The sequence below is a fragment of the Zootoca vivipara genome, chromosome 7 (genome assembly GCF_965207765.1).
Source record: "Zootoca vivipara chromosome 7, rZooViv2.hap1.1, whole genome shotgun sequence".
Lineage (NCBI taxonomy): Eukaryota > Metazoa > Chordata > Lepidosauria > Squamata > Lacertidae > Zootoca > Zootoca vivipara.
The window spans coordinates 64,412,424-64,436,827 of record NC_142590.1 but is presented as its reverse complement, the minus strand read 5'-3'; the positions used below and the strand labels follow the sequence as shown (position 1 = coordinate 64,436,827).

At 43.3% G+C, this 24,404-nt stretch overlaps 1 protein-coding gene across 1 annotated transcript in view; it reads right to left on the bottom strand.

Annotated features, from left to right (window-relative positions):
• Positions 1-24,404, bottom strand: part of LGR6 (leucine rich repeat containing G protein-coupled receptor 6) — a 137,226-nt gene that overhangs the window by 68,895 nt on the left and 43,927 nt on the right. The window contains exons 2-3 of the mRNA XM_035121513.3: positions 9,830-9,901; positions 6,646-6,717 (exon numbers count right to left, since the gene is read on the bottom strand). Of these exons, the coding sequence (XP_034977404.2) occupies positions 6,646-6,717; positions 9,830-9,901 (144 nt within the window). The remainder of the gene's footprint in view (positions 1-6,645; positions 6,718-9,829; positions 9,902-24,404) is intronic.

The window sequence follows — 24,404 nt, the reverse complement described above, 5'->3', positions numbered from 1 at the left end:
AGCGATGGGAGGCACCAGCTGGGGAACCCAAGGGGCAAGGGGCTCAGAGCCAGAGGATTGGTGGTGGAACAATGATGAGTGGTCAGAGGGGGCAGACTGGAAGGAGGAGGTGTTGGAAGCTGAAGAGGTAACAGGGTTTAGTGAGCAGGGAGAGTCTGTGGCAGAGAGCAGTCCAGAATCAGAGACAGAAGAGGAGGCTGGGGAGGAGGGGGGGAAAGAGTCAATAATGAGTGAGGTTGGTGATGAAGCCAGGCAGTCTCCCCCTTCTGCTGCAACCAACTTCCCTCCAGCCTGGTCTCCCTGAACCAGAAGAGGTATGAAGAGGGCAAACTGAAGAAGCCTCAGATTGCTTGGGAAGGAGCTGGGGAGGAGGAGACTTAGGGAGCTGGGCAAAGGCAGAGACCTTCAGTCCTCACAACTGCCATATTGGGGCAAGAGAACTGAGAAGAGTTGCTGTGCTCATTTGGCCTGGCCTCCTGAGCTGTTTTTTTTAAAATAAATAAATATTATTTTATCATTATTATTTATCCATCAAAAGATCTCAGTGCGGTTCACCAGAGAGTTAACTCAACTGACACTGTGTGAATGATTGCTGACCTGCTACTGACCACCTGCCTTGACAGCTGTTCAGGAAACCCTGGGACTGCTGAAGCCTCTTGTCTTGTGTGTAGGTGGTGCCATTTTCACTACATAAGCAACAACACTCACACCTGAATATGAAAACAGGGGGGAGCAAGTAGGACCTGCAACAAAACATTGCTATGTGGTGCACTCCCTGTTCTTGATTCCTGCAACTCTATTGCCTGCTGCATGCAGGTATGGTTGTGCATATGATAGTAAGGGTTCCAGTGGGACTCTGGTGGGTGTGGGTGTGCGCACGCTTGTGTGCACATTTGTATGTGTAATAGAGGCAGGGCAGGGCTCTGGGGCTGATCCACTTCTCCCTGGAGAATGTCTCTGTATGTTTATTTGCTCCCTTTGGTTTTAATGATTGAGCAAGATGAAAGGGAGAAAGGTATAGATCAAGGGCTGCTTGCCCGCCACTCCAGGGAGGGATTTAAAGAGACAGCATCGATTCATGTGCTTCCCCATGCCTTCTGGGGAAAGCCATTCATTTAATCATAGGAATGCTTTCCCACACAGCCCCACATCTGAAGCAGCCTCTCCCGCCTAATTGACTGACACTCCGTGAAGCCTATCTCAATGACTCCTTGCATGTAACAAAAACATTCTCACCCGAAGCTTGGAGTTGCTATTCTGCTCTTCTTCTCCGCACCCTCCCATAGAACAGCATGTTGTGCATATACAATCACAATTCTTCTTGTGCAATACAGTGGTACCTCGGTTTATGAACACAATTGGTTCCGGAAGTCTGTTCATAAACTGAAGCATTCATAAAGTGAAGCAAACTTTCCCATTGAAAGTAATGGAAAGTGGAGTAATCCGTTCCAGACGGGTCTGCGGAGTACTCAACCTGAAGCGTACTTAACCCGAAGCATGGGTGTACTTGGTTCCGGAAGTCTGTTCATAAACTGAAGCATTCATAAACTGAAGCGAACTTTCCCATTGAAAGTAATGGAAAGTGAATTAATCTGTTCCAGATGGGTCCGCGGCGTTCGTAAACCGAAAATTCGTAAACCGAGGTGTTCATAAACCGAGGTTCCACTGTACAGTACATTTTAACTAATCAGTGGGGGGGATGTTTGATGTTTTCTTGCTAAAGTTTCCTCTCCTCCACCTCACAGATTCTCTACTGCTGAAAGCTCTCGCATGAAAAATTACTACAGAACCAGGTTCAAAAACCTGGGTTTGTTCACATGACCAAATTGGCAAGTTGGAAATGTAGGGATGATAGGATCTGTATGGTGAACTGCTGACATGACACTGTATAACCAGATTGAATTATGGGTATATACAGTAATGGGTTCTACATATTGAAGTAATACCCTGGTTGAAATCCCTTGTTGCTAAAAATTAAACTCAATGTGAAGGGCCCCCAGGGATTGCCCCATTTCCCCCTAGGTGTCCCTCCCGTGTGGACGCAGGATCAGGGCCCCCATCAGCTGTGCTTGCTGGTGAAGAATGACTGGGTGATAAACCAGGTAAGGAACAGCTGGGGAGAAGCTCGACTGTTGACCATGAGGTTTCAGAGTTCCTTATGACTAAGGAACAACAGAAGGGCTGGGGTAGAGAGGGCCTGCTCCCCTTTCTAGTTGACCTGAAGTGCAGCAGAGAGAAGGTGCTAGGAAGGAACATGAGAGGCTGGCAAGCTACAAGGTGAGTTTTGAGGCCTCAGCCTCAGTCCAACTGGTGTCCCAAGAAGGAACTGGGGGAAGGGTATATGAAGCAACACTGAGTCCCTAATAAACAATGTGTGCAGGAAGAGAGGGGCTGGGTACAGAAAGACTGGGCCTTTTGAATACCCGCCAGTTATCTCAGTTGTGGTGCTGATGATGCCATGGTCACAGGTTTGGTCCCCATATAGGCCAACCACACATTCCTGCATTACAGGGGGTTGGACTAGATTATCCTCGGGGCTCTATGATTCTATGATATACCCCTCTCCATGGAAGCCCAGCACCCTGCAGAACTGAGTAGTGGTGCACCAGGTGATGGAAGGGCACACGAACGCTCTGGGCAACCCCACAAATGGAAAGCTGTATTAGATGTTTTGACATGCTGGAGCTGGGGTAGGTGGGGAGAGAGAGAGAGGCAAAGCTTGCCCCACATGCTGTTTTCTCGATGTTTTAATTTGCATTCCTTGCCTGGGGCATCTTGGGCTTGATGAAAGTAGGAGCCTTCCCGCAACCCCTACTTGGTGGTTTTTCAAGCCTCGTTCCAACAAGCCGCTGGAGAGATTCACCTCTGTGTCCCACTGGTCTCTCCTCAGCTTGCGCCCTCCCTCGTTATCCCACAGTTCCAAAAAAGGTGAAATAAGCAAAAGTTGGTTCTGTGTGCTCTCACAGAAGCAGAGTGGCACTTTAGACTTCAAAGAATTGCAACTACACCCACCTGCCTAGCAGGAAGATCACTCCTAGAGCAGCACCCACTGGGTCATTACAGGAAAAGCCTCTCACCAGGTTCTCAGCAGGAAACACTAAGTCAAGCATGCACTCTGTGTGGATACAAGCATAGCACATCGCTGCAAACAGGACCAACCTTATCAAGAAGCAACATGAAGTAGTTTGCTTCAGGCAGCAGATTTCAGAAGTGTCAGAGGCTATTGTGACTACTCCTGAGTAACGAATCAGAATCCGGCACTGCCCCCTTCCGCAATTTGGACCAACATAAAAGCCTCGGGACAGTGAATCTCCTCCCCTTTCTCCTCCTCCTCAATTCCAGAGTCAGGGGGGGGGGGAAGGGTCTGCATTCTGCCTGATTTCTCTCCTCTCTTTCCCCCTCCCTCTCTTCCTGCCTGTGGAGCAAGGGCTCTTGGATGTTGCCAGAGGTCTGGCACTCCCTTTCTGTCTCCTGACTTTCCTCATCCGTCCCTTCGCTTACATGACTGCTTGGAGATGGGCTGCTTCTGATGAGGGGGGGGGGCTGTTCTCTATAAGCCCTTCCCCTTACAAGAAGGCATGCTGTTTTCCCGGCTTTCATCTCCCTCTCACTGGAGAAAAATGTTTCTGGGCGTCATGTTACTTTTTGCTTGAAGTGCAAAAACATCTAAGGCCCCTAACCTGTCTATAACCTGGCAAAGAACTAAGATTCAACAGGGAAATGTTGGAACAAACAGTTTTACGGAGCGGCTTGCTGCTCCTTGGATCTTATTGTTTTAGCTGTTTTAATTGTTTTAATTTTAATAGAATGTTTGCCATAGCATGGGTTGCGCATGTGGGGGTATACATTCAATTGTAAAAATATTAAAAAATAAAAACGATTATAACATGGCAACATCCTTTACTCTGTGGATAACGGAAGAGCGTCTTTTCTAGGTGGGATGTACATTGTGGCTTCTCCATAGTCCTCACCCCCCCGAAAAATATATATAGAGAAATGCCGTATTTGCTGGCCATTCCCACATTGGTTGGGATAGTCTGAAGTGGTGGTGGTAGGCTGCTTCAGACTTCCCCTATTGTGTAGGATTCTTGAAAGACCTGCATTGGCTCCCAGTACGTTTCCGAGCACAATTCAAAGTGTTGGTGCTGACCTTTAAAGCCCTAAACGGCCTCGGTCCAGTATACCTGAAGGAGCGAATCCACCTCCATCGCTCTGCCCAGACACTGAGGTCCAGTGCCAAGGGCCTTCTGGCGGTTCCCTCACTGCGAGAAGCCAAGTTACAGGGAACCAGGCAGAGGGCCTACTCGGTAGTGGCACCCACCCTGTGGAGCGCCCTCCTACCAGATGTCAAAAAGAAATACACCTACCAGACTTTTTGAGGACATCTGAAGGCAGCCCATTTAGGGAAGCTTTTAATCTTTAAGAAATTAGTGTATTTTAATATTTCTGTTGGAAGCTGCCCAGAGTGGCTGGGGTATAAATAATAATAATAATAATAATAATAATAATAATAATAATAATAATAATAACCACACATGCGGAGGGGCTATGGGGCCAGATAACATGGATGCAATGGATGGTGAACGGCTAGCAAATGTGGCCCAGTCTCTCCTTTATTGCATGAGTTACTTTAATGGCCAAAATAAGGCTCATCCCTTGTTGAGCATAGGCAGGGAACCTCTGCCTCCTAGCTGGGCACTGTACCTGTGATAATCCCCATGGAAATTAAGCCACATGGGCAACATAACCTGCATTTATATCTCATGCTAGTTCTGACCAGCCATGTGGACTGGCAGAATAGAGCAGGGGGAAATGCCTTTAGATTTTTGCAATGAGAAGCACAGGAACAGTATGCACATGGAGATAGGGTCACCTGCATGTTTTCCTTGGAGACACAACCCCCCATACTTCTTCAGATGATAAATCCTTCATGCTGAAATGAAAGCTATAGTGCTCAATCCTTTTGTTAATATGGATGCCCAAGTTGTGTTCCTGTCAAGTGGAATGAAGCTAATAGGTAGGCTTCTACTTCATCACTAGCTCACAGGATTGCTTTGGATGTACCTGAGGATGCCCAAACGCAGATTTCCATGCCACTGAGATTGCCACAGTTCATCTGTGCACTATGCCTCCAGCCTTAGAAAAATAACTCAAGCAATGCTTTCTCCTGATGCCAGCAGAGTTTTTGCTATTATTACCTGCAGGAGGTGCTGTTTTAGTTTCAATGAAACCTGCATACTTCCAACATTTTTAGCTATTTCACTGGGAAGCGCTCCAATGTAAACTGATAAAAAGAGGCATTCAGAGCCCATGAGTTCCCTGAGCATAGTGTTGCCCTTGTTGAAACAGGGTGGGTTTGCTGTGGTTTTCTTGGTTTCTTTGATTCGGTGCCTAATGCAGACTGTGGATAAAGCAGCAACTCATCTCTAAACCTAGGGATTTAGGGCAGGATTCTTTAGAAGGCCTAGTAAACAGCACTGCACTCTCTAATCCCGGGAGCAGGTTACTACCTGCTTGGTTCATATAAACTTTGTCGGCTACAGCGATTTCACATTGTGGTTGAGTTCCAAACATGCCCTCAGGACTGAAATGTTTATTGCAGAAAGAGAAGGGATTGTAAAATATCTCCTTGGAAAAAGGGAAGATGAAGAACTGAGAACCTAAATAAACACTCACCAGAACCGGATTGCTGTTGCAAAATAATTAACAAATGAAAATAAATAAAAAATGCACCATAATATCTGGAGGTGCATTTCCTATTAAGGCAATCACAGCTGACCAGAGGAAAAGATATCCAATTCAGTTAGCCTGTCCTGCAGCGATTGCTATGAATGAAGTGTTAATGCAGGGCAAGTACCAGGGACAGAGCTATTTCAGACAATGAGAGATCACAGAGGTGTAGCTATAAGTCCAATGCCTTTGCATTGATTCTGGACTAATAAAAGACCATTTAAAGCAACTGGCAATTGTCTTAATCTCTACAATGTATATTATAGGCTCCATACAAATGCCTCCCAAGCCAAAATCACAGTTCTGGTTCCCTTGCCATTTCTTTCCACCAACATCCTACAAATGCAGTCAAGCATGAAAGTCTAAAGTTGAGATACCGTCCACTGTTATTTGGGGCTGAATAAAAGTCATTATCAAGAGCCACAAGGATTTCTTAGCACACTGTACAGAGAAATCCCTGCTCCTACAACTGATACATCATCACAGTGAAGAAACAAGATGGGGAAACGAAGGAGACACGAATAACTTTGAACAATGTGTTGTCCTTGTATGAATTGCTGACAAATAAAAACAGAAGAAAAATAACTTGAAAGATATTGATTCAAGAGCAAGCAAGTGCTGAAATTAAATACCCTAGACACAATGGAATTCCAGTGGTGTATTAAGATTTGAGCAGCCCTGAACATTTTGCAGCTGCTCGGATGGCAATCTCCCTCAAGCATGATTTGGAAGAAATCAGATAGAACCCAGCTCCAAGGAACATTTGGTACATAGCATTTCTGTGATGATATTTATAATGGTCTCTAATACATGGGAATTCAAGTGAACCACATATTCACAGGGATGGACCCCATGACCTAAATGCCTGTTTGGAGAACAAACATAAAGCAGTACACTGAAGAAATTGTAACTTACAAAATCTTTAAATTGTAGAGGCCAGAAAATGCTTTCCCTGGAATCTTAGAGAGTTGATTTCCAGATAGGCGCCTGTAATAAACAAAAGAGACATGGTCAAGATAACAAGATAACATATTTGAAAGTCTACTAGTGCCTTTTGTAAGAAAATATGATTATGACCTGGAGCGAAGTCTCTTGCTCCTGAGCTAGATATAGCTTCGTGAGTGGAACCAACAGTCATTTCAGGAAGAAGGTATTTCTAAAACTGCTGTGAACAATTCTATATGTTCCTCCCGTCACTATTCATACTAGCCACGTGGAAGGCAGTATCTGGTATCAAGAGGCTACTCTTGGCTTTATAGCTAAGGTTTCATTGGCTGAGTTTGCACATAAACCCATATTGCTCCTCCCAGGGCATGTCAGTAAAGCCAAGGTTTGGCTTAGAATGTTGTCCAAATCCAAGATTGTGGTTAAGATCGCTCTTCTTTAACCATAGTCTATAGCAGGCATCCCCAATCTTTGGCCCTCCAGATGTTTTGGACTACAATTCCCATCATCCCTGACCACTGGTCCTGTTAGCTAGGGATCATGGGAGTTGTAGGCCAAAACATCTGGAGGGGATGCCTGGTCTATAGCCAAGTTTTGCTCATATGGTTAAGGAGAAGAGCCCTGAACCATGGCCCTATTATCAAATGACATGCTAAACCAAACCCTGGCTTAACTGCTGTCCCATGCTGAGCTGAGCCCTGAGAGAAGCAGAGGTGGAGTGAGCTCTTATCTAGGAGTTGACATGTTTGTGCTGTCCCAGTAAGCCCTACTTTGGCTTACTGTGACATGCAAAAAAAGATCATTGTGTTGTGGGGTATGTCTAAAGTAAGTCTGCTAGGACTAAGACTAAGATATTACAAAGCTGCCCAGTGGCTGGGGCAACCCAGTCAGATGGGCAACTTAACAACAACCACTCATTTTAGTTTGAATGCCATAAAAATGTGTTCTTATGGGGTTACGACTCGAGATATTCATAGAGAAAATATTTCTTGAAGGCTATTAGCTGGGATAGCTGAAAAGAGCCTCCGTGTTCAGAGGCAGTATCACAGATGCTGGGGACAAAGCAGAGGTGAGGGATCTTGCCTTTCCTCTCTTCTAGTAAGTTTCTCAGAGGCAACTCGCTGACTAATTTTGGAAATAGAATTTTGGCCTAGGTAGTCCTTTCAGTCTGATCTAACAAAGCTCTTCTTGTGTTTGTAGGAGTCTGCAGACTTTCTGGAGTCATCCACCACAATGACATGGACATAATACCAGTCACTTTTCATCCATTTAAAGTATGATTGCTTTTGTGAATGCATTTATGCACATAAGTATACAAGTGCTGCATGTCTCTCTCTCCTTCCCTGGGATTTAAAGAAATGGCGCCCATAATTAGTCCTATAAAAGCATAAAGAGTACAGGGTCATCTCTTTAATATATAGGAGCAGGTTTCAACCTGCCTTCCTTATAGTACACCACCAGCTGCCTTGCAGTTTCTGCTTACTGTCACTCTGGGGCTCTTTAACTTTTGATATTGCTTCTTTGGGTTGATTTCTGCTCCCCTGAAGGGGACGGTGTTTCTGATGGGAGATGACACAAATGGCGGTCATGCAACACATTTTGTTTTGTCCTCCTTTCTGTGCATTTTCTATATGCTGCTATTTCCTGGGGACTAGATTTCTAACCCTTAGAAACCTGAACAGTTTCTAAGAGCACCCACATAAGTGGGGTGTGTATGTGCTTGAGTCTGCCCCCTGCATTTTTATCTTTCGATATATCCTAGTTAGTAACATGAGGTGAGGAGCGCTGCTCTGATGGTTACCTTTCTCCACACACAGGAGTAGTTTTCCAGAGTTTTCCTTGTGCCTTGCACTGAAAAGGAAGGGACGAAGCACTGAACTCAGAATGGGAGGGACAGACAGGACTCCAGTAGACTGTGTGTCTGCGTACGCGCTCCTGTATCATCAAGTATATAGGGAAAGTTTAGTTTGTTGTGCTTGCCCTTTCGTGGGGGGGGGGGCAGCTTGAGGCGTGTGCCTAGTGTAATAAGCTTTTACCACAAACCAACAGGGAGAGAGGAGCTATGCCACTGAAGTTGTCAACACTGGTTTCAGTTCCCTATCATTAATCACTCAGACTATTTAGCCCTGTATATCCTGACACAATAGCATTCTGTGCGCAGGGTCACACCCCCACCCCACTCCCATTGCACTTCCAGTGTTTATTGTCAATCAGCAAAACCCATTCCTGCCCAGTTCTACTTAGTTTCTTTGCTGACTGCAACCTTCTCACACAAACATCCATGTGCCTGATTCTCCCCATCAGAGGGAAGACAAAGTTGTATGCCTTGGCTCAACAAAGTCACTTCCATTTTGATGACTGAAGTGACAAGTGGACATGCTGTTCTCGGATTCCAGGGCTGTGTTGTGGGCTCTGGATTGTGCTCCTACAAGACTCTGCTTCATTAGGCATTTTACGCCCCCATCTTTCTGTAGACAGTTTTCCAAGAGGTACACACAACTGGTCTGCCATGTACACTGTGAAGTAACTTCAGGGGACGTAGACAGAAGCATTGGCCAGAATTCAACGCAACGTTAAGTGGGAGATGCATGAGTGGAATGAACTCTTCCCCTCTCTCCTCCCTCCCTGTGCCCCCTAAACCTGTTATGGGGGGGATTTAGAACAGGTTTAGAGCAACAACTCAATTGAATCATGCCCACTTTTTGTAAGGAGGAAGTCAGTCTATGAATCCATTTCCACACATGGGGGGGGGGGAATCAAAGAAGTCACTATCCTCTCATACCCCATGTTTCATCCATCCCAGTATCTGTTCCTTTGAGTAAAGAAAAGTGCCAGCCCAACAAAGTTCAGTAAAAAATGTTGGTTCTGTTTGTGTGGTTATTCTTCTTGTGACATTTCAGCCTGAGTATGACACTCTATCTCTTAAACCCGCAACAGTTCAAATAATTTTTGAAGGGGAAATTTGGAATAAATGTTTTTTTTAAAAAAGGACTGGTATTTTGATGATGTGCACACTGGTAATCACTTGTGAACATGAGGAGTACTGATTCCACCTAGAAGCACCCCTTGAATTTATTTTTAAATTATATCACTTTGCCTCAGAATTGGGAAGGGAATGCTAAACCAAGAGGCCATATAACCTCATTATGCTTACAGTTCTTCTAGAAAGCGCAGGTGGTGGAAGTCCCCAGGCAGCAGCTCACTGATGTTGTTCATGCTCAAATCACTGAGAAACAAAAACAAAGGAAAGGAAAGGAAATCAGAGTTTGGATCATTTGCAATACCCGAGTAAAACGTAAACTTATAGGATCTAGTGCAGCCTGCAAAAAAATCCCTATTGCTCATGTAGGCTCTGCTCAGATCTTCATTCATTGTCAGGCAAAACCATGTTTTCACTCTGTGCAAAGTGCTAAAGGTTTGTTCAATTGTGCATATTGTAAATGGGAGGGGAAATGCTGTCTGGATGGCAATTTCAATAGCAGGAAGTGTTGTGTGGTTGAATAGTTCAGTAAGGCTCATGTTGCATATGCCACACAATAGGTGTATTGCTTTGTTATGCCGTTTTGCCCTCAACTCATACCATGTAGCAGATTCGTCTCCAAAGTTTGCAAATAAAGTTCCCAAGTGGAATTCACATGGGCTTGAAGGCCTTTTCCTTCAGTGTGGTACAACTGAAATAGATATAGTATGAGCAAACTTTAAACAGGTTGGTTTTCATCACTGAAACAAGCCCACAGTGAGGTAACAAGTGAATCCAAGTAAGGAATGTAGCTCTTCTGTGGATTGGCTGGGGTGACCAACATGGTTTTTCTGTTGTTTAGTTTGTCTAGGTGCTTTAAGTTCCACATCCACATCATCTGCCAGCTTCTATATGTGCCTTCATTTCCATTACATCTAACAGATTGCATAGCTTAGGTGACTGGCTATAGTGTCAAAGAAGATAAAACTGATGTCAAGTGATGTGCTAGAATAGATACTTGTTTGATGACAGGAAGATCTAGTGTTTCATCTGCTGTAACTGAGAATCTCATGGAAGTGCTAGTCTTCATAACAGTATCATCCCTCAAAATTTGGCCACACAACTCTATTGATTCATTCTGCACTCTCGCAGATGTGTACCTAACATTGTCTGCCCCAGTTTCCAATTTTAAAAAGCTATTTCAGTAATGTTGAAACAAATAAATATATAAAGTTTATCCACACTTACCTTTCCTCCACTCTTTCCAGGAACGGTCTGCGCTTTAAAGCTCCATGTCTAATCACTTTTTGGTGTTGTTTCTTGCTTTGGAGCTTTCCTCATGAAAACCTGCTTTTTAGCACAGAATTGGAGCAAATACCAATCCACAGAAAACCCAAATTGCTGTTTGTTGTGCTTCAGCTTTAAAGAGTGGATTTTCATGGAGAAAGCTCTGGGGCGAAAAAAAGGAACGCTTGGACATGGAGCTTTAAAGTGCAGACATGTGCCTGGAAAGGCAGGTATGGATAAGCCCTAAGTCTCTTCTTCTGTATTGATCACCCCACATCCTATTGGCACCAGAGGTGTGGAAGTGGAGGAAAAAACAAGCAAACATCAGCTGGACTGAGTTAAACAAAACTCACTTTATGGCTCAAATCTCAGCAAGTGCTCAAACTAAGCCTTTAATGGCATTTAACAGTATTTGGTAATCTTTTAAACGTCTTTCTGCTGTTTTATAGATGTTTCATTTCAGCTTTTATATGATGGCCTTAATTTCCTTATCTGCTGCTTTTATGATCCTGAATAATGTTACTGGGCAGCTGTTTTGTTTTTTGTCATATTTTAGCTTTATTGTAAGCCAACTTGGGGTCTTTGGCAAGAAGATGAGAAATAAATACCGCAAATGAAACAAACAAGCAAGAAATATATTATCTGTATAATCTTCCTCATAAAATATAATTTAGCCATTGCCCATCACTATTGCTGAAAACAATTTCTTCAAGTTTCCTATACAGATACCTTCTTGTCCACGAACTGTGCATGGAGTTTTTTAAAAATAAAACTGGAGTGCAGTGCTTTTCTCCAAGCATACCTGGTTTAAAAAAATCTGATGCAGCATGCTGCATATGGGAGTGGGGGTGATGAGAAACTTTAAACAAATTTCAGATATATATATTGCAGTCGTCATATCTAAAGATTATGATGCAGCCAGGCATGTAGTTTTGTCTGCTATCAGACAAAAACTGCAAGATGAAAATTCACTGAGAAGTATTTTATTTTAAAAGGAAACTATTTTCCAATGCTGAAGAAGATGGGGGTAGAATAATGGCTGAAGAAGTTTGGTCCATATTGATCTTGTTTTTTTTAAATAAAAAAATACTAACAGCAGCAGCAGCAGCAACAACAACAACTGATACCTCTTTAATGAGGCAACAGTGGAAGAACATAAGGTGTGGTGGGCTGAACCACCACCTCATGTGAGCATCGGCAGTAGTCAGGTGAAAAACATTTGGCGATCATACTGAACTTGGGTAGTCCCATGCCTATCAGTTTGGAAGTGAAATAGGGCCACTCAAAAATAAGATAGTGGTTTCTTCATAGCATAGCTGTCAGCTTTCGGATTTGAAAATAAGGGACCAGCAGCAGCCTCACCTGTCCCGGGGACAGTCTACAGTATATCTAACAATCCAGGATAGCAGCGGGAAATGGTGCTGGAATAAGGGAATTTCCAGCAAAAAAAGGGAAGGCTGACAGCTGTGGCTTGGAATAAGGGAGTTTTCCCGCAAAAAAGGGAGGTTGACAGCTATGCTTCATAGTCAGAAGCCCCCCCCCCCCGTGCTTCTGTACCCACATCAAGCTCCTTGCCGCATCAACTTCCCTGCCGCCTCCCCCTCTGTTACTGGTAGCCACCTCTGCATTGGAAAGCCAGGTAAACAGCACTAACCAACACTGCTCTGCCCCACCAGCCGCTACAGATTACAGTACTTTGTAAATTAAAAGATTACTTTAAAAAAACTGAAAACAGCATTCCAATATGGGCTTATGTTCAGTGACTTCCAGGACTGACTGAATTTGAGCCATGAAAAGTTAAGAGGAAGAAAAGAAGATATAAAGATGGTTGGTGAAACTGGCCTTCTTGAGCCACTAACGTCTTTAAGTTAAATTAACTCTCATCCTCATGTTGTGCAGAGAGAGAGAGAGAGAGAGAGAGAGAGAGAGAGAGAGAGAGAGAGAGAGAGAGAGGAAAGGAAAAATATGCCTCTTTTCCTTCATCTTCCCCACCCCCCATGGGCCCCAAACTGTATCAAGGCTCCTGTTCTTTGCTTATTTGTTTTGTTTGTTTTGTATATTTCATTCAGGTAAACACTGCCCAGGGTGGTTCACAATTAAATACAAAAAAAAAAAGGAGCAAGGGAAGGAAAGTGAGAGAGGGTTTGTGAGGGATACACACCAGGGATACACTCAAAATGCAGCATTTTGTTAAATTAGTACTTTTTAAAGTGTAAGAGTACTATTAAAATACCAACAGAGGCCACAAAATACCAACAGAGTCCAGCTCATCTAGGAGCTACATTATAGAGGTCATAGCATATAAAGTACATAGGAAACAACGTAAACATTTCATAAATGATGTTATATTACATGTTAGGGGCAGGTTAAACAATGCAGCATTTTAGAGAGAATTCTCAGTATCCTCGGTAAAATACAATAGGAAGCCATGACAGTAAAACCTATATTGATTTTGTATCAGTTACATGTATAGACCCTTTAACCATCCCCAAATAAATTCAGACAAGACTCAGATTTTTGGTTTGGTTTTTGGCAGAATTTAGGCCACAACTTTATTGATTACAATCAAGTGAGTGGTTGCATAGGCTCTGGTTCAACTAGGTCCCTGCACTCTTGCAGGTAGCGCTGACTCTGGGCATCAACCATAAGTCAGCCTTGGGTGAACACCCGGCAAAGTGGAAGGCGGTGTCCAACCAGTCCACCAGCCAGATGCCCCCATGGACTCCAGCTCAGGGCACAACCCCTCTCAGGGTTGACCAACCAAAGAGTCCCAGGATTCCTTTAACGGAATACCCATCACATAGGGATGGCCAGACCGCTCTGCCACCCCTATCACCTGAACCAGAGCTTATCTGCAACCTTACAAGTTGTGACGATTTGCTACACGGCAGGCGAAACCCAAATGGCACCAGCCAATCAGCCAAGTGGGGAAAATTCCTGTCCTAATGACAGACGACACACGGCGGCATAGCAAGGTCATGCGTGCAAGCCCTAAATATAGGGAGAGGTGGGCGGGTGTTCCGATGCACTGGCCCAAAAGAGGAAGCTCAGGGACATGTGCATGAGCTTAAATCGAGGTCCCTCGATGGACTTTAGCTGGCATCCCATTGGTCTGATTGCACCCAGCATCGAGGGACCTCCAATAGGGTGTTGTGGCCATCAAAACATTCCCACCCACAACACAGGGTTTGGTTGCCAGGTCACACTGCAACACGTGCCCTCTTGTTAGGGAGGACCCGATTTCTGCCCTAAGTCACACTATGGCCTAAACACTTCTTGATAGTTGGAGGGTAAGATATATTATTCACACACAATTCTAAATGGAAAACAAGTTTTTGCAGTTTTTAAAATATTGCCTCTGCAGCATCCCAGTATAAAGAATGAATGCTTTCAGTCAGCCTTACTCACTGTACTACTACCCTGCTAAAATGTCAACATTCTGGATGAAAGCCCCAAACAGTTTTTGCAGTGCTATGTAATGTTGGGCCTTGCTAAATTTAGAGACCTTAACTCACTTTCCTTACATTTCAGAAGCTTGCAAGAGAGCTTCTTATTCCTGTTTGCCCTATGAATTCCCAACCTGAATACACTGGAAAATTAAGACAAAGTTCCTGGAAACTGAACCACATGTGATTCAGAGTCAGGCTTCATAACTCACCTGTCCCTCAAGGGGCTCCTTAATTCAAGTTCTTTGATGTCCCTCGCCTCTCATAAACAAACCTTTTTACCTCTGCTTTTAGTTAGCATCATTATTTTTTCTTTTTTTGCCTAAAAGGCAAAAAGAAGTTACACCCCCCTCACATTACTTTGCAAAGTCCACTGACAGTTTTCTGCCTCAGCTGTTAAATCTAAGGACACCAGGAGCCTCAGGCTTACGAGCTTCTGAAGTCCACTTGCCACATCAGAGGCCATCGTTTTATGTATACTTCTTGCCAAGCACCACACATACAGCTAAGCATGCAAAATGTAAAATACTAAGCAACACACTAAAACCATTTTCACACAAAACACCGCTCCCCAAGTCGAGTGAAAGCTATTAATGTGACACAGAAAAAGAGAACAAAAATTCTAGGTCAATGTACATTCTCCCCAACTTAATTATGTTACAGGCCTATTTCATACCCTCCAACATTCCTCCGATGAAAATAGGGACGTCCCATTCTATAATGATAATTATACTATTTATACCCCACACACCTTACTGGGTTGTCCCAGTACTCTGGGCAGCTTCTAACATACATGAAAACATTAAACATTTTAAAAACCCTTCCGTATATAGGATTGCCTTCAGATGGCTCAGGGATTGGATAACTCCACACCCTCCAACATTTCTCCAGTGAAAATAGGGACATTCTAAGGAACATTCCGGCGTGCTCTGGTCCATGGGGTCACGAAGAGTCGGACACGACTAAACGACTAAACAACAAAGGAACATTCTAAGGAAAAGCGGGACATTCTGGGACATCCCTGGAAAATAGGGACACCTGGAGGGTCTGCTATTTATGCCTCACATATAATAATATCTTATTACAGCATGAGGTAAAAGAGGAGAGCGCTGTCCTGTCCCCACAACAAGGAAGCAGGGGCCAGCTTCGGTCTTTCAAATTTCAGTGGTGTCCTCTGTGAAGAGAAAATTCAGTGCCCCCCTGCCTTCTCCCCTCATGGCTGCTTCATTTCTGCTGGGTTTCCTCTCATCTTCTCCCCACCCACCACCCTTCTCCTCTCAACACAGGCAGTGTGCCACTAAAACACATCTCATTTGGTTTGGTCCTCAATCCAATAGCTGAGAGGCGGCCTGCCAACTGTTTGTTTCATTCAGCTTTCATGCCTGAACTCTTCAGAGCCCTTTGCCCTTGGAGAATTGTCTACTTCATCATTCTGGTCAGCTGTGGCTTTCATCAAACATTCTGGACTGAATAGATTTTTTTTAAAGGGACAGGTGTGGGGGGGGGGATGAGGGAACTGTTCTCTAAGAAGTAAGCATACAGTGTGCAGAGTTCCTGGCATAGGAAGGAATGCACCTGAGCAGGTGTGGACCATACACTTGGCTAATCCTTTAATCCCAGTGAACCTACTGCAAGATCTGTCGTCTCTTGAGCACCCTGAGACCAATTGCTGGAAACCACAGGAGGTTAGAGTGCTCTTGTGTTCAAATCCTGCTTGTGGGTATCCCACAAGCATCTAATTGGCCAGTGTGAGAACTCAGTGCTGGACTAGATGGGCCATTGGCCTGATCCAGCAGGCTCTCCTTAAGTTCTTACAATAGGGTCAGACCTCCAAAGAAGACAGCAGTTCCTTCTGCCGTTTCCTCCACTGCTCTTCAGTGTTCATATTTCACTCTCATCTCCTTACTCTCTTATGCCAGCTGCAAAGATTCTGTCGCAAACTAAACACCTGTTGAGAGCCTTCCGGCCTTGACTGCTTTTTCACTCCTTTCCATTGAAAAACTGCTTTACACAGGCTTGTTGGTATGAAAACAATGCAAAGAAGTAAAAAAATAATAATATTCTGAATACACCACAACAAAAGGAATTTTTTTTTAAAAAAGTAAATTCATCTTGCACTGTCTAATGATAGTGTACCTGTGGCTCTTTAGATGATGGACTACGCTTCATATAGACGTCTATTGCCTGGGCTGGCTGGGGCTGATGGGAGTCCAACAACATTTGGAGGGGAACAAATTATCCATCCTTGCCATAGAGCCTGTCAGAATCTAAAAATATTTGCTATTAGGAAATCTCCAAAATGCTGACCAGAGTTGCTTGTAGACTGTCACAACACCAGCATTTTATCATTTTAACAAGCAAACATCAAAGGTTTTATGAGACACACCACTGAGTACAGAATACATTTTCTGACCTAGACTGTAGGCCAATAGATTATGAGATTAACAATTTAAGGGTCACCCTCCACTGTGGCTGTTCAGTGTTTTACCCTGAAATCTCAACCCACTTAGCTCTCAAATAGTCCATGTTAGGCCATCTTTGATGGATTGCACAAGATTTCAGTTTGCCTTGGGAGAAAAAGAAAAACCATTTTTTAAAAAAGAGGTTTTCTTTGGAGGTTCAAAGGCACCTCTTGCTCTGGCCTAACCTCTTGAAAAGGCATAAACATATCTGGTCAAATTAAGCATTAGTTGTTTCTACGACCACAGGGACATGCTGCAAATTCAAAAAAGACCTCTTAGTTGGACCTAAATGAAATGAAGTTAAAATTCCACAATCAGCCCACCAGCTTTCAGCTGACACATATAGGCCAGAGTTTTCCATAAGGTTAAATCTGGATTGAAGTGAAGCTGAATTTGCAGTAGCTAACAGGGGCACTTAATGCTTAGGCCACATTCCTATTTTGTGGTTGGGGTTCCATAGCATACTGGCAAATACAGGCTGGGCAATTAAAGTGGATTTGGAGCCCTTGTGCAATAAACCTGCTTTCCCACCCACCCCAAACTTGACTTCTCCCATAAGGAAAGTGACAGGAAAATGCATTGAAAAGTGCTTGATGGATGCAACAAATAAAAATGACTTCCACGCAAGCTCTGCAAACAAATCAAGCTGAATGGTTAATAAAAGAGCTGTCATTGACCAAATCAGAATCCACTAAATTATAAGGAAACTTTGTTTCTTCATAAATACATTATCTTGCTGTCTACCCTTACTGGTTCTAACCATATCTGTGAGCTTCAATATGCATATTATGTCCTAGATTTTAGTTATCCATTATCTCATGGACAGTTTTTCATGACAAATAATAATTCTGGCAGTTGTCAAGAGATGTTGTATTAATTCCCTGTCCTGCATAAGTAAAGTTTCTTTAACATATCCAGATAGTAAAATTATAAGATCCACGGGTGAAGCATAGCCTGCTATCACTTCACTTTCTATTGTATTATCTTCCTCAAATTTTAAAATTTATTTTAGGACACATCCAGAATATATGCTATAACCCAGCCCTTGCAGCTTCATTCCTCCAACAAGCTTCCCTTGCCGTTCTGCATACTTAAGATGTTGGATTTTGTCCATCTAACTAAGCTCAGTATGGTCTACTACATCATTGATCTTCAAATTATAGGTTGGATCAGCTGCTGGGTCACAGCCTAATTTAATTTGAGACACAACAGAAACACTACTATAACACAAATATACTGTATGGGAAAGAAAGAAGGAAAGAAGGAAAGAAAGAAAGAAGGAAAGAAGTTCCTAAATGCATGTTAAAGGTGAGTCCTGGATCTGAAAAGGTTTAAGACTACCAGTCTACATTGACAGGTAGCAGCTGTCCAGGTTTTATCTAATACATGTATATCCACACTTTCCTCCAAGAAACTGAAGGCAGTTAATTATTAATATTATTAGCATTAATATTAATATTAGTATTAGTATTATCCGACCTTCACCAGCAGGTCCCAGGGCAGGTTACAACAATTTAAAGTTCAGTCTGGAAAACAGTTGAAGCAAATCACAACCATAGGGATAAAGTAGCTCCTAAAAACACATCTCAGGTGTCAAAGGCCAGGGTAAAGAGGTGCGTCTTCCGCATTTGCTGAAAACTAGACAATGAAGATGCCAGGTGCACCTCTCTGGGAGGGAATTCCACAACTTGGGGGCTGCCGCAGAGACAGCTCCTCCCCCTTTCTAATTTATCTTCCCAAGAACACTGTGAGATAGGTTAGGCTGGGAAATACTGATAGGCCCAAGGTTACCCAGTAGGCTTCATGCCTGAGCAGGAATTTGAACCCAGGTACCCCAGGTCCAGGTCCAGGTACCCAGGTGGTGCTGTGGGTTAAACCACTGAGCCTAGGGCTTGCTGATCAGAAGGTTGGCGGTTCGAATCCCTGTGACAGGGTGAGCTCCTGTTGCTTGGTCCCAGCTCCTGCCAACCTAGCAGTTCAAAAGCACGTCAAAGCATTTCCATGTGCTGCTCTGGTTTGCCAGAAGCGGCTTTGTCATGCTGGCCACATGACCTGGAAGCTGTACGCCGGCTCCCTTGGCCAATAATGTGAGATGAGCGCCACAACCCCAGAGTCGGTCACAACTGGACCTGATGGTCAGGGGTCCCTTTACCTTTACCTTTACCTTTACCCCAGGTCCTAGTTCAACACTCTAACCACTACACCACCCAGTTCTCCCTGGAGATGCTGGGGGTGAAACCTTCTGCATGTAGATCTGGTGCTGAACAATGACCCTTCCCCTAAATTCTGGTCTCTTAACACATTTACTGGTAGGATTATATATGGTTGGATAAATCTACCCAGTGGCATGAGATGCTTCCCAGTGGGGGTTGTGGGCCTGGTGCTCTTTGGGCACACCACCAGCTTTCAAAATCTGTTGCCAGTATTAAGTACCCAGTCATGAAGAGGAAGTAACTTAGCTAATTCTACTCAAGATTATACACGGAGATGTCTGAAGACCATTGCCTCATAGAACATTATGATCACCACTAAAATTTGGCAATTAAAGCCACCTTCCTAGAGGAAGTTAATTTTTATAAGCTATTTTAGGGTTGACATTAGATGCTCATAAAAATTCTATAAAGATGGTGTCTTTCTTGTCAAATTTTATTTCTTACTGGCAGCATTCTTAAAATATAAACAAACATGGGAATAGTATTCATTCTCTGATTGTGAATCTTGTCTCATAAATTCATTGTTAAAGATCTCTATCTGTTCGAGTCGGTGGAATCTTTGGCAATGCAGCAAGCTAGATGATGCCTTACCATCTCCCTGATATCTCCAAGGGCTTGTTCACACTTTCCTTATTCTCTGCCTAGAAAGCATGGGTCCAAACAGTTTTGCATTTGCCCCACCACTTTCCCTGGGGAAACTTGCTTTTTAGCACTGAATCAGAGCAAACATCAACCCCTGGAAAATCCGAATGGCATTTGCTCCAGTTCAGTAGTAAAGATTGGGTTCCACACACACAGACACTCCGCGGAAAACTGCAGGCCAAGTGGAAATGTGGATGAGTTCTAAGAATTCAAAGGTCCAGTACTTCATATGAAATGAGATTCATTTGCATTGCCAGGTATTAGGTGACTCAGCAGGGAAACCCTGCCCTTAATGACTATTGCTCTATCCATTCCAAAAGGGTTGATTCTCCCACCAGAATTCGAAAGTGCAGAAGACAGAGCGCAATATCCTCTGCATATGAATCAAGACCCCATATTGTCAAATGACACAAAAACTGTAATAAAGTGGCACCCTTTTCAATTCTAAAAAAATCTAAGGGAAGCCCGCTGACTATTGCTCTTAATCCAGGATCACACCTTTGATCCAATAAATAAACTCCAGAAACAAGTTGAACATCACTAATGTGCAAAAGAAGAAATTCCAATTAATTCCCCTTCTCTCCTCCCCCCATGCTCTGTTCTGGGTGTTCTGCCCCGGAGTCGGAAAGCGCCACTGGAAACGCGATTTCCCATAGGAATGCATTGGAAATGAAAAAAATCGTAAGTCGAAGCAACCCCATCTGAAAATTCGTAAGTTGAAAAAACCCTATCTAAAACTGCCAAAGTTTCCGTTTGGATGTCGAGAAATTTGTAAGCGTTTGCCCCAAAACCATTTGCCCCATTCGTAAGTAGAAAAATTTGGTTGTTGAGTCATTCGTAAGTCAAGGTACCACTGTATTTAATTGAATCCAGTCCCCATCATGTCTGAAGTGGACCTTTCTCTTTTGATAACGCATCTGCAATGAAGAGATCCTAAATCCAAACTTTGTGTTCTATGCGAAGGACATGGACTGCCATGGACAAACAGTCTTAAAAGTCCATCCATGCCACAAACATAACTCAGGTACTTTCAAGTGCTCAGTTTTTCCTTTTATTCTTACCATATTTTGTCGCACACCACTGACAGAACTATGATTGTTGAGTAATGTGCCGTGCCAAATTCAGAAATATCTACTGGTAGTAAAATAAGATTTATTAACATCAAAAGTAAGAGAGCTAAAAGTAACATGTAATCACAAACCAATTCTACTCACTCCCCCAGGACTCCTCCCATTCCTTTATATAACAAGTCTCCATTCCCTCCCAAGTACCAGGTAAATGTGTGAAAATGTAATGAACTGCCTTAAATATGTATAACCACATAGATGCTTCAAAGATCTCTAAGAGTCTGCGGGCATGTCAGGTCTAGGATCCGGTGCAGATTTTGGCTTTTAAAGAACCCCAGAGGTCGTTCAAACACCTCTGCCAGTGAATAACCCACCCTGAACTTCAGTAAAGGAAAATGGAAGCAATACCTGTGTATAATTACATCAGAAGTTTTTTGGAAATTGATGTGGAAGTAGGGCCCCCCGGGAATATTTTGTATGAATTTGAAGAACTTTTTAAAAAGAATATTCAAATGTTATTAAATTGCTAGAAGACTGAGCTGTATTTACCCTGGAGCTGACGATGCATGTTAGAGATTGCCCCCAAGTTTATATATTTTTTGGAATATGATTCGTGAAAACATAAGGAAAATTATAGGTTATGGTTCCAGCTGACCCCCCTGGTGGTATTATTCTGGTACGTGTGAGTTTTATTAGCGTTATTAAAAATTTTATTAATTTTTTGATGGCAGCTAGGATGGCCATAAACTACAAAGGGAAACGAAGAAATGTACCCACTTTAAGGGAATTGATTTAAAAGTATAACTTGTGGTATACATCATTAAAATAATTAATATTATACACTTCCTCCTCCCTAAATCCAAATATTCCCTATGCTCTGAAAATCCCATCAGAAGAGCTACATCGACCAGATTTAAGGAGGAGAAAGGGCGAGACAGTAGCAGTTGGAGAACACTGCAACTTCTTCCATTTTTGTAAGTTGTAATGTACCAAGGCAGACAATGGCATTTCCCTCACTGTGACAGCAAAACCAGTTTGCGCCTGGCTCTTGTTGATAATAGGGCAACTTTCCTCAACTATTCCATTTCTAGGAGCTCAAGAGATTAGGCTCTCCCCTGCCTCCTTGATACTTTCTGAAACTTCTGATAGGTATACAAAAGCAAATGGCCCATTCCACAAAATTCTGGCAGCGCCTTACCTCTGATCTCTTGCCAACTGCTTGGAGGTAGATTGGCAGGGAGCGGTCTGGTGAAAACAGCAGCAACCACAGCACACACTGCCAGAGCCCACAGTACTGGGCAGGAATGGCATGTTACACAAGCAGCTACCACTGACCTCAAGTTTCATGCCTTCAGTACTCCAAGTAGGGTGTAAGGTGGCTGAAGGAAACAGCTTTCCTATTCAAAGAAACTCATAGTTCTCAGCAGGTGATGCTGGAGCCACCAGGCTTTGCTAATGTCATGCATGAACTGGCGGAGCGGCCACAATACAATATGCCCCAGAATCTCCTGCAATGTGTTAGGCTACCATGGCAGACGTGCAGATGTTCCTTAGCTGATGAGTCTATGTAGAACACATTATCTGAAGGCACAACTCTGAAAACCAGTGCCATAGGGCATGCATTGCTGCAGGACATGCAATGTGGTTGCACAACTTCAGCTCCAATTTCCCAGGGTGGATGATGCGTTTGAGCTTGGAAGAAAACTTAATGAAAATAGTAGCGTGGCAAATTATTGGGGCTGTGTGATTGCCCACCACAAAGCGTGGCAATCACTTTTCTTTTCCAGGGGAGGCCAAAATTGCTGCATGTTTTATCTACTTTCTTCTTTCCCAATTTAGGGCTTCCTCAATGGCTGCTCCTGACATGGTCTGTAAGAGATGTCTTACCCTAAGCTGTTTGTGCTGATTAGTCAACCTGGGGAGAGGTAGCCAAGTATTGCAAGAGGAAAAATGGCCAATGAACCAGACTTTAAACCAACAAATAAACTTTCCAAAAACTCTCAGGTGCGTTATCTATTACTGTACCCTCTTTAAAATCTTTAGTCCTAGGAGTTTCTTTCTGGGTGCTAAATCTGCTCTAGAACATCCAGAGGCAATTTCAAAGCTTTTAGAAAAAAAGTTTTGGTTTAATCAGGTCAGACTTTTGTTTTAAAAAATAGAATTTATTTATATGTTAAATTTAAATGGTCTCCGTTCAACAAATATTTCCTGAGCAGCTGAACGGCTTACAGTTGCCAGCTTTGGGCTCTTCTACTCCAAAAAGGAAAGCTACCGGTACATTAACTGCATAGGGAATCTCCAGATTTAGATAGGAAAAGGTGTGGGAAAGCAGAAGGGAAATGCCAGATGGGGAGGAATTAAAGGAGACACAAGGGGTTCACAATCCACATTAAACTGAGGTAGAGACAAGCCTTTTGTTTCTGTTGAGACTCCTCTGCCTTTAATAGCTACAGAAATGATGCAGGCAAACCTTTTCATACCAATGTCCCTGTTTTCCAGGGACAGTCCCAGATTTACATAAGCCATCTCGGTTTCTGATATGATCCTGGAATGTTCTGCTTTTCCTAAGCATATCTGGTGCCGTGGCGCCGAGGTCCGAAGATCCCTCCGGCGCCCCCCCCCCGTTTCCCAGCGCGGCTGTCTGACGGGCGCAGCAGTGCGGCGGCACCCTGGCGGCCCGGCACCCTGGCGCATTGCGCCACCCAGCCTTGCCTTAGAGCCGGCTCTGGTCCCTATTTCCATCAGAGAAATGTCGGAGGGTATGCAGTTCACTTCTATGCTACATCAAGTTTCTTGGATGAAATTTCAGCATATTGTACACATGAAAGAGGTACAGGAGACCAATCCCTGGCAGGGAAAGATGAAAGCTCTTCTTTTCAGGCATTTAAATTAAATCCTATTTAAGTCAGGGTTTCCCAACAGATAGCCACAATACCATATTGCCATTGGCTTTGTGTGTGTCATTTCCACTTCAGAAATATATTGATCCTGACTTGTATGCATCAAAATCTATATACCATATACCTACTATAGTATTTTCAAATCATATAAAAAAGTTATACTACATTATTAAGCATTCAAACATGCAGCATCAAAATACTTTTTAAATAACAAGTGTCTAGAAAAGTTATGCGCACGCACACGCACACACACCAGGTGGTTATGTGCAGAATCAAAGCCACAGTCTTACAAGAAAATTAGTTTTCACTTTTTAATGCTAGGTCTACTCCTGTGCAAGACACACAGACTGAAAAACAAAAATGAAGCTGGTGGCTTGATCCATCACTATCTCTATCCCACGAGAAACCTTACTGCTGATTTTCTATGTATCACCCAGCCTGCTTTCTCATAGCATGGGAGCAGGAACAAGGTGCTAACTTTGATCCAACCTTACTTTGCGCATCATTTAATGAATTTCTTAGTTTGCCTAGATTCACCAATCACTGGATTTGTGAACTGCCCTGAGATTTTCGGATGAAGGGTTGGATACAAATTTAATAAATGGTAATAATAAAACTCTGGATATTTTCAGAAGAGTTTAGCTGATAACTACTGTGGGGAAAGAACATAATTTGTGAGGCTGGTTTGTGGTTATTTGATTGCTGTTTATTTATCTGTTTTGAGAATGTGCTCTTTAATCAGACTTCACTCAG